The following is an 11,256-nucleotide window of genomic DNA, read 5'->3' on the forward strand; positions in this document are numbered from 1 at the left end:
ACACACACACACACACACACACACACACACACACACACACACACAGATAAACAACCAACCAAAAATTTTAAAGACAAATAATGCTCCAAATTCAACAACTAAACAAAATGTCTTCTAAAATCATGGCTTTTATTTTATGTAGGCCAGCATCTCATGGGCTTGGGACCTGGGCTGCAATAAGTTTGATATTCCAATGAGTCTGAGAGTGCATAGGAGAAAAGTGCTTCCCCTTTTATCAGAGTATATCTATTGTAGATTACTTCTGGGTTATGTGTATCCACTTCCCTCTCAGTGTTTGGTATCTTTATCTGGCTTGAAGTTCTAGAGCTCTTTTGTATGTTGCTAAGATATCTATAAGTTTATATTTTTATCAGTTTTGTTTCATCAGGAAAACACCGTTTCCTTGGAGTCATTTATCCTTCAGGCTCTTGCAATCTTCCCACATCCTTTTCCACATAGTGCCCTGCAACCTGTGGGGTGATGTGAGATAAAAACTTTCCATTGAGAAGGAGGTGTTTCAAAGTCTCTTAATCTCTGCACACTGATAGACACTACTTTCTATTTTATTAATTGGTTATTTTATTTATATACATTTCAAATGTTGTCCCACTTTCAGGTCTCCTCTCTGCACCCCCCATGTCATTCCCTTCCCTTTGCCTCTAAGAGGCTGTTTCCCCACCTATCCACCCATTCCTGCCTCACCCCTCTAGCATCCTCCCGTACTGGGCAATCTTCATCCACAGGACCAAAGGCCTCCACTCCTGAGAAGTTCCCAGGAATCAAGAGGGTGGCATTAGCAGAAATACCCAGTTGAAGGAAGATAGAAACTGAAGGGATCACCTCCATTAGATAGCATGGCCCCCAGTTGAGGGGTGGGGCCACCCATCCATCTCAAAAATTTTAACCCAGAATTGTTCTGTCTAAAGAAAAAGTAAGAAAAAATTGGAGCAGAGACTGAAGGAAAGGCCATTCAGAGACACTACTGTTAGGTTGCATAATTATTTATCAAATTTTACAGATTTAGAAGCATGTGACCCTATATGTAGCTAGCACATGAAAGTCACAGCAATGTGTAGGATATTGTAGAGAATCTTTTCAATCAAGTTATTCCAGTTGCTATATATTTTGTTTATCCTACTTGACTTCTAGTTTGTTAACATATTATTCATTCCTTTCTCATTACTGCAGAACATTGCCTATTTGTTAGATGACATCATTGAACAACTTGACAGAAGTGACACACTTTCTCCTGCTGGGACTCACTGATGATCCAGGCCTGCAACTTCCCCTTTTCATCATTTTTCTTCTCATCTACATCATTACCCTGGTAGGGAACCTGGGGATGATCTTGCTGATTCTCTTGGACTCTCGGCTCCATATCCCCATGTACTTTTTCCTTGCTAACTTGTCCCTGGTGGATGTTATTTACTCTTCAGCGGTCACACCAAAAGTCATGGCTGGTCTCTTAGTAGGAGATAAAGTCATTTCTTACAATGACTGTGCTGCTCAGATGTTCTTTTTTTCAGCCTTTGCTACTGTTGAAAATTATCTGTTGACTTCAATGGCCTGTGACCGCTATGCAGCAGTGTGTAAACCCCTATACTATGCTACCACCATGACTCCAAGTGTATGTATGTGTTTCATCATGGGCTGTTACACTCTTGGGTTCTTGAATGCCTCAGTTTATCTTGGAAATACATTCAGTCTTTCTTTCTGTAAATCTAATGTGGTCCATCATTTTTTCTGTGATATGCCAGCAATCATGGCTCTCTCTTGCGCTGATAGACATGTTAATGAACTGGTACTTATTTATCAAGCCTGTTTTATTATCTTCTTTGCTCTCATAATAATATTAGTATCATATATTATAATTTTTATCACAATCTTAAAGATGCACTCAGAAGCAGGAGTTCAGAAGGCTCTTTCCACCTGTGCTTCCCACTTTACTGCTGTTTTTATTTTTTATGGAACAACAATCTTCATGTATTTGCAGCCAACTTCTAGGCATGCAATGGACACTGACAAAATTGTGTCTGTCTTCTACACCATGGTCATTCCCATGCTGAATCCTTTAGTTTACAGCCTGAGAAATAAAGAAGTAAAGAGTGCATTCATGAAAGTAGTTCTGAAAGAAAAATAATCATTATGATAATAACTTTGAATATTTGTAGTGAAATATTAAAATTCTTATGACTTCTGCTTATAGATTATATTTAAGCTTATAGTAAGTAGTTCATGAACTGAGTGCTTTTTTTTTTTGCCTATGAATATCATTTTGGCCTGGACATGAAGGAAAAGTATATTTATACACATAATATGGGAATTAGATAATTGTGAGTTCTTGTGTTTGGTTTGTCAATAATGTTTTTACCATTATCGATACACTAAATTATTTTGCTTTTACTTTCTCTTTCTAAGATATTGTAATAGTTAATAATTATTTTCATTTTGAGTACTGGGACTTTTTGTCCACATTGAAATGCACCTCTGTGTTTGTCCATTTTGGTGCATGTATATTTGCTCTGTTTTTATTTTATTAAAAATTAGCTTATTTTTCCTTTATATTCAGGTATTAGTATGGGCTGTGTATTTGGAGAATTTCCATTCAAATTGTCTATCCTCAAAATTATGTTTATTTGCATGTTTTTCATTGCAAGCTTCTCAATTTTTACACTTGTTTTTTTTCTGATATTAATTTTGTCTATGTACATATGCTCAGTTACTTATATTGTTTTCTTTTATCTAATATGCTGCTATAAATTCCGTGTAGTATATTCTACTATAAATCAATCTGTTGTTCTGACCTCTACTCAGAATTAAAATGTGCATATTAGATAAATGGTCTCAGATAATAAATCTAATTGAAGAATTTATTGCCTCGAAAACCCTAAGAAGACAAATATGAGTCATGAAACTTTTGTTTTATAAGAAAGGCTCAATAAATAATTTAACCTTTGTCTTAGATGAACTATGTGCATATGTCCCATACAATTGTGCTTCTAGTAAATACATTTATATTGAAGACTATTTCATTTATCTTGAATTGACTTTCTGCATCTGGTCACTATATTTCTTACTTGTAATTCTACTGAGATTCCTATATTTTGGTCACTAAGTATATTTAGCATAACATCTTGATATAGTGAGACTGTGTATAATCTTAAATGTGGAAAATATTAAGTTCCCTAAAATATAATCGCTCAAGTAGAAAAGCTGATACTGTAGCTAGACAGGACACTGTGGGAGCATTACCAGGAAAATCAAAATAATTTCACTTAGTATTTATTGACAAGGATGGCAAAAATGCTATCAATACATCTGCAAACCCAATACTGAATATTTGTTGATTGCTAGAGCAATGCAACCACAACTCAGAGAGTCGCTATAATTCGAGTCAACAATTGATTAAGTAAACTTAATAATTCTTTTTTAAATTCCAAGAGTCATTGTTTTTCTTCAGAGGCTAAGATTATGATCTAAATCATACTCAGTAAAATCACATACCTATTCTTTTAAGACCTCAATAGGGGCAACAACTTATGCAAACTCCTATCTCTACTGCATTGCCTTTGGCTTAATTTTTTCCAAATAAAGGTAGTTCTGGTAACTTCTTATAAACCTTTAGCACAATATTCAAATGGCTCTTTCAGGGACGTGTGAACATGTTTATTTTTGCCACCTGTTAAGTGTAATCTTTCCAAACATGTATTTTGGAACTTAGAAAGTAAGCATTGGTTGGGGACTGACAGGTTTCAAAAGAATGCAAGCCTAGGACATGTTTTCCTTTGTCTCCTGACCTCTATGAAAGCTTATAATTAACTGGTGAAACACAATGAAAATTTTACTCTAAATTAGTCTCAACTGAAAGAAACTACCAATTGTTTCTCCAAATTCTACATATCTCTTTAATGTATTTATTTAACAATTACACTTTTTAAAATATTTAATCTTTTTTTAACTCTCCAAATTTTATCCCCCTCCAGTCCCTCTCCAACTGTTCCACATCCCATATCTCCATGAGGATGTCCCCATCCCCACACCCCACCCCACCAGACCTCTTCATTCCCTGGGGACTCCAGTCTCTGGTGGGTTTGGTATATCTCCTCTGACTAAACCCACACCTATAAGTCCTTTGCTGTATATGTGTCCTCATATCAGCTGGTGTATGCTGCTTTTTTGGTGGTCCAGTGTCTGAGAGATCTCAGGGTCAAGGTTAATTGAGGCTGCTGTTCCTCCTTCATGGTTGCCCTCCTTCTTTATCTTGGTGTAGCTCTAACCAAACAAGTGAAAGATCTATATGACAGAACCTCTGGTCCTTCAAGAAAGAAATAGAAGATGTCAGAAAGTGGAAAAATCTCCTATGCTTCCTGGTAGGCATAGTAAAAATTGCTATCCTACCAATAGCAATCTACATATTCAATGTAATCCCCATCAAAATTACAACACAATCCTTCAAAGACATTGAAAGAGAAATTCTTAATTTCATATGGAAAAGCAAAGAATTGTGAAAATAATTCTTAACAATAAAAGAACTTCCGGAAGAATCACCATCCTTGACCTCAAGCTATATACTACTGAGCAATAGTGATAAAAACAACATGTATTGGCACAGAGATAGACAGGTTGATGAATGCAACAAAAAGCCTAACTACTTATATCATTTAAACTCTACCCTATTCTGCTCCACCTCTGCTTGTGCCATCCTATTTCATCTTAGATTCATAACCTTTCACTTTTTAATTAGTTTTGTTACAGAAGCACAAGAACACACAAATTCACACACATGCTTATACACACACATAGAAAAGCACACATGAGCACACACATGACAGGATATTGCCACAATTTTTACATACCACCATAACCCACATATGCACATAAATATAAAATATTTTAAATAAAAATAAATCTGTTCATGTTCAGATTACTTTTGACCTTTTACTTACTAAGTCTAATGAAAAAGCAATGCTAATGGGGAAATAGTCTATTCTCATACAATGTAGAAGATAAACCTATCGTTTTTCTGTGGATTATTGCACAGTCTTGAGATGAGGAGCCCTACAGTAGTACATTGAAGGAGTATTGCTGTTTGATATCTGAAAGTGCTTAGCTTTGTGGTCTTCATTTATGTAATGAAAGACTGTTTTGTTTGGGTCTTAAAAAGCTTTATTCATAAACATGTCATGTGTACTAGATTTGTCTTCCTAACTAGAGTTTGTAGTCCTTGATTTGAATGTTGTTTTATGCAGAAGCATCCACCCAAAATATTTATTTATTTATTATTACTTTTTACTAGTATTTCTGAGTTTGATTTTTATTTCTTCTTTGATATAAGATAATTTTTTAAATTATGTTTCTCATTTAGAGTGTTTGGATGTTCTTAGCTTTGTTGTTTTTTGGTTGTGTGTTTCACAACTGAGTCCTACTTAGTTTCATTATGGTCGAAGGGTATTCCCTGTGTCAATGCTCTTCACTGGAAGCACGATGAAAAAATTTTAATTTACTGAGGTGTTTTTGTTTTTCCTCAATTCCTTTCAGAAACTCCCCACCTTCCTCTAAAAATAACTTTATTTTCTTTCTTTTTCTGGAGTTCTTTCTCTCTTCAAATGAAAACACACACACACACACACACACACACACACACACTGAAACCCACAAAAACTAAAATCAAAAAAAAAAAAAAGAAATTAAAAGTCCTTAAAAATGTCATCTACATTGAGTTCACTTTGTGTTGGTCAATTACTCTTGGGCCTGGGTCCTGCCCTGGATTGGGTTTTATATACCTAGTGAGAGTGCAGTATACTAAATTGATTTTCTCCTTGCAAGCAGCTTCTTACCTAGGAATGAACTGCTTCGCACATTTCCCTATTCCATGTTGGAACCCTGTCTGTCATGATTATGAGCACAATGTCATTAGGAGTCATTTTATTGCTATGTCTATTTAGCAAAGTAATGATATTAAGTTTTTTCCTGGCATTATATATTATGTTGTCTTAGGTTCTTGGCTGCTTTTGAAGTATTTATTTATTTATTTATCTATTTATTTATTTATTTAATATTCTTTTGTGACTTTATGATATTTGCTATGTTTTACACATTCACTTATGTCAACATATAACCTTTGAATTGTAAATATAAAATATTTTAATAAAATAGCAATGAATTTACAACATACTTAAAAAGACTAATATGTAAATTAAAAATATAGTTAGATTTACTGAAAAGGTGCTGAAATAACCATGCTTTTGTTAACTGAAGTATTTATTAATTTTTATTCAATTGTAAATGGTTATCCTACTGCCTTCAGATTGTCATTTGTAAGCACTATGACTGCATATAGATGAATGCCTATAATTCTTCTGTCTGTCAATCAGCATCTGTGTCTAAATGCAACTACTTGCTTTTTTATTGAATTATTTTATTTATTTACATTCCAAAAGTAGCCTCACTTCTTGGTACCCCTTCCTTAAATTCTTTACCCTACCCTTACCCCTGCCCCTTGAGAGGGTGCTCATCCACCCATCCACCACACCCACCTTATCCCCACCTATATCCTTCTTCCCTAGGGCACCAAGTTTCCACAGAAATGAGTGCATCCTCCCACACTGAGGTCCTACAAGGCAATCCTCTGCAACATATGTGCCCAGGGCTTCAAATCAGCCAATGTATGCTCCTTGGTTTTCAGGTTAGTTTCTGGGAGCTCTGAGGTGTCCAGCTTAATTGCTGTTCCTATGGGGTTGCAATCACCATCAGCTCCTTCAGTCTGTACTCTAACTCTTCCATATGGATTCCTGACCTCAGTGCAATGGTTGACTGTAAGTATCTGCATATGTCTCAGTCATTAGCTGGTAGACCCTCTCAGAGGACAGTCATGCTAGGCTCCTGTCTGCAAGTACATTAAGGCTTCAGTAATAGTGTAGTAGTAGGATTTTAAATTTTAGGGTAGGAAAAACAGTTGAATGCTTTTGCCTTGATGACTGTTCTATTAGTGCTTTTAGTATAAGTGCTTGAGAGAAGGCCATACCAGGCTGGAACTCAAATAGATGATTTTTAGGCTAGGACTAGGTAGGTTATTTTCACTATCCTTTCTGTCTTTCATTACAGTATCTCCAGTGTGCCCAAATAGGATCCTGTTTATGGGAACATCCTTCAATTTCTCAGCTTTTGGGGCACTTATCCTTTTGGTGCAGACCCAGATGAACTCTTTCTCATGCTGGCCTTAAACCCAGTTATCTGACTGCCTCTGCCTCCCTTGGGCTAGTATTGAAGACACGTGCCACCACTTCTCTTCCAAATATTACAGTCTTATATATTTATTTTTTTGGTTTTGAAAAGTTTACTTACTTATTATTTAATTTTAAACAAGTTTCATTAGATATTTTCTTCATTTACATTTCAAATGCTATCCTGAAAGTCCACTATACCCTCCCCTCGCCCTGCTCCCCAACCTACCCAAACCCTTTCCTGCCCCTGCAATTCCCCAGTACTGGGGCATATAATCTTTGCAAGACAAAGAGCTTCTCCTCCCAATGATGACCAACTAGGCCTTGTTCTGCTACATATTCAGCTAGAGACATGAGCTCTTGGGGTACTGGTTACTTCATATTATTGTTCCTCCTATAGGGTTGCATACACCTTCAGCACCTTGGGTACTTTCTCTAGCTCCTCCATTGGGGGCCCTGTGTTCTATCCAATAGATGACTGTGAGCATCTACTTCTGTATTTTCCAGACACTGGTATAGCCTCACAAGAGACAGCTATATCAAGATCCTGTCGACAATAACTTGCTGGCATATAAAATAGTGTCTGTGTTTGGTGTCTGATTATGGGATGGATCCCTGGGTAGGTCAGTCTCTGCACAGTCTTTCCTTTTGCCTCAGCTCTTTGTCTCTGTAACTCCTTCCATGGGTAATTTATTCCCCATTCTAAGGAGGAATGAAATATCCACACTTTGGTCTTTCTTCTTCTTGAATTTCATGTGTTTTGCAAATTGTATATTGGGTATTCTAAGTTTCTGGGCTAATATACCCTTATCAGTAAGTGCATATCATGTGATTTCTTTTGTGATTGGGTTGATATCTCACTCAGGATGATATCCTCCACCTCCATCCATTTGCCTAGGAATTTCATCAATTCATTGTGTTTAATAGCTGAGTAGTACTTCATTGTGTAAATGTACCACATGGCACAATGCAGATATTTCATTCTAATACTGAATATTTTTTTCCTTTCTCCAAATTCACCTGACTCTCATCCTAGAAGACAATATATGACAGAAAGTTAACCTCACCTTCTCTATACAACCCCTCCCATTTCTACTCACTAAGCTATATAGGTTTTTAATCATAAGAGTCTAAGTAATTAGCTTAAAGTATATAAATAAAAGTTATAAATGTCTGAGGATATAAAAGCTAAGTGACAAAAATTGTTAAATACAAGTTATAAATGTCTAAGGAAATATTTCAAGGTCAGTATATATATAGAAACTTATAACTATAAGTAAATTCTGAGGGTATGAGATACTTATTTAAGGTATGTGTCTGTGTATGTGATCTAACATATATGAAAAGTTGTTTCAGATTTCTTCCCTTCTCTGTTTATTATTTGGATCTCAAAATTGCAATAAGGCTCAAAGACAAATCTACTCACCTTTCTAGAATACAAATTTTAATACACACTACAAACAATGATATCTATTGGGCATATACCCATGTTGTTCTAATATATAACAAGGCACATGCTCCACTATTTTCATTCCAACCTTATGTGTAATAGCCAGAAGAAGGAAGCAAGCCAAATGTCCCACAAAAGAGGAATGGATATAGAAAACGTGGTTCATTTCCACAATGGAATAGTAATCAGCTATTAAAACTGAGGATATTGTGAAATTTCTAGGCAAATAGATGCAACTGGCAAATAAGTGAGATAACCCAAACCAAAAGGACATACATGGTATGTATTCACTAATGGGAGTGCATTAGTGAAAAAAAATACTTAATACAAAAGATACAATCCACAGACCATAAGATCTTCAACAAGAAGTAAGGCCCAAATGTTCATGTTTCAATCCCAAATAGAAGGGGCAAGAAAATAACCACAGGAGACAGAGGGAGGGAGGGACCTGTGTGGGAGAGAGGAGTGTAGGAGTGGGACAAGACCAGGTATGGGTAGAGATAGGAGAGTTGTTCAAAGGGTTAGTACAATGGATGTAAATATTCACCTGGTGGGAGTAAGGACAGTGGGGTGGGAGCTCTAGAAAGTCCCAGAGAACTGGAATATGAGAGGATCACAGGAACCAATGAAAATTACATTAGTGTAAATGCTCAACAGTGTGGAGATGAAACCTGAAGAGACAACTTCCAGTACACAGACTGGAAGGGCCTCAAATGGAGAAATAGGTTTACCAAACTACTTTCAAAAATTTTAACCCAGAATTGTTCCTAAGAGAAATAAAGGACAATAATGGAGCAGAGATTGAAGATCAGGCCATCCAGTGACCAGCCCAAACTGAATTTTTGTTTGTTTGTTTGTTTGTTTTTTGGCACTTAGACTGCCAGCAAGCTTTTATATTTTAACCCTCTAAAACTCTTTAAAGAATTGCATCTAGGATGCTTATCACAAAAAAGATAATGGTGCTCTAATTGTTACTGACAGGAGAGAATATAGTTATGGGACTCATGCAATGACAATAAATCATGATAATAATCTGTGTGGTCAAACCTGAAATTTAATCAAAGGGTGGTTACCAAACCGTGACAAGATTACCAATGCCATGTTTTGATTGCAGGCATAGCTGTCCTATGAGAAACTCTACCAGAAACTGACTGAGACAGATGCAAATACCTACAGGCAAATATTGGACTGGGGTTAGGAACCAAGGTAGGAGTTAGGGGAAGGACTGAAGGGGATGGAAACCCTATAGGAATACCAGCAGTATTAACTAACCTGGAACCCTCAGAGTACCCATAGACTAAACCACCAACATACAAGCAAACATCAGCTAGTCTGTGGCCACTGGCACATAAGTAGCAAAGGTTGCCTTGTCTGGCCTCAGTGGCATAGAATACACCTAATACTGTAGAGATTTGAAGCCCCTGGGAAGGGCGGTGTAGGAAGGGCTGAGCTGAGGAGTGGGTGAGTGGATGTGTGTTGGGTAAGTAGGCCATGAGGTGGGGAACACCCTCTCAAAGGAATGGGGGAATTCAGTGAGGAACTCTTGGAGGAGGGACAAGGAAGGGGAAACATTTGGTCTGTAACTAAATGAAACAATTTCACCAAAGATAACTAAATGAATAAACATTAAGAACATTATAAGCTTTAGGAAATCAAAATAAATCCACCTCTCACAGGTCAACTGAATAACATATAAGTACTCTGGTCAATGAATATTATATACTTCCCCAACTATTTTTTCCCGAGGATGTGATATCTCCCACATTTTTGATCATATCCCATTTCTGTGGCCTTGGGATTCCCCTTGTCCAACCAGAAAGTTTCAAATGTATTTCAAAATTAATTTTTTTGCCTAAACTTCATAACTTTATCTTTTGTTCCTATTCTGTCCATCCTACAGAAATTTCATCTCATATAGTGTCCAGATAATTTATTTCACATAACTTAAAAATTAAACTCAAAGTCATCCCATTCTAGTATAAACGTTCTGTTTGCAGGGTAAGAATTTATTGAAAAGTGCCTAATTTCAATGCATAAAAAGCAGATTGTATCATTGTAAACTAATCACTCATAAAAAACTTCATGTAAAATCCCAGCATTCTTTTATGAACTGTGCCTCAATGTCTTATAACAAAGTAATAGTTGACTAGTCATATCCTATATTAGGAAAAGCAAGCTCTACAATTTATCACTGAACAATCAATGCAATAATAGAAACATTCAAAAAAGATGAAAATGGTCAGAATATGTCAGCATAACAATTAAAATTTCTTTGGACCTGTCCATTAATATCAAATATATAGACACATGCTCAGTTTTAAAATCCTTTTCTATATTTTCTTGACTATATGAAGACATTTAACAAATCATCCCCTAAAACAATATACACATAATTTTCACAGAAGTATTTTTAAAAGGCAAAAACATTTCTCATAAGCTCCTGAATTCATTATAATCCTTTTTCTATACTTTTGTGCTATAGACATGCAGTAATATGAGAATCCATTCTGGAACTTAATGGCAAGTGGCAGAAAAAATGACGAGTCTTATTAACTCTACAACATTAAAAATAAGTCATGAAGG

At 36.0% G+C, this 11,256-nt stretch overlaps 1 protein-coding gene across 1 annotated transcript; it reads left to right on the forward strand.

Moving 5' to 3' along the window:
* Window positions 1-1,207: 1,207 nt before the first annotated feature.
* LOC110285694 (olfactory receptor 5B2-like) lies at window positions 1,208-2,140 on the forward strand. The gene has a single exon (XM_021152032.1). It carries the CDS (start codon window positions 1,208-1,210, stop codon window positions 2,138-2,140), a length of 933 nt encoding a protein of 310 aa, XP_021007691.1.
* Window positions 2,141-11,256: the final 9,116 nt, after the last annotated feature.

This window comes from Mus caroli, chromosome 19, assembly GCF_900094665.2.
Source record: "Mus caroli chromosome 19, CAROLI_EIJ_v1.1, whole genome shotgun sequence".
In the NCBI taxonomy this organism is placed as follows: domain Eukaryota; kingdom Metazoa; phylum Chordata; class Mammalia; order Rodentia; family Muridae; genus Mus; species Mus caroli.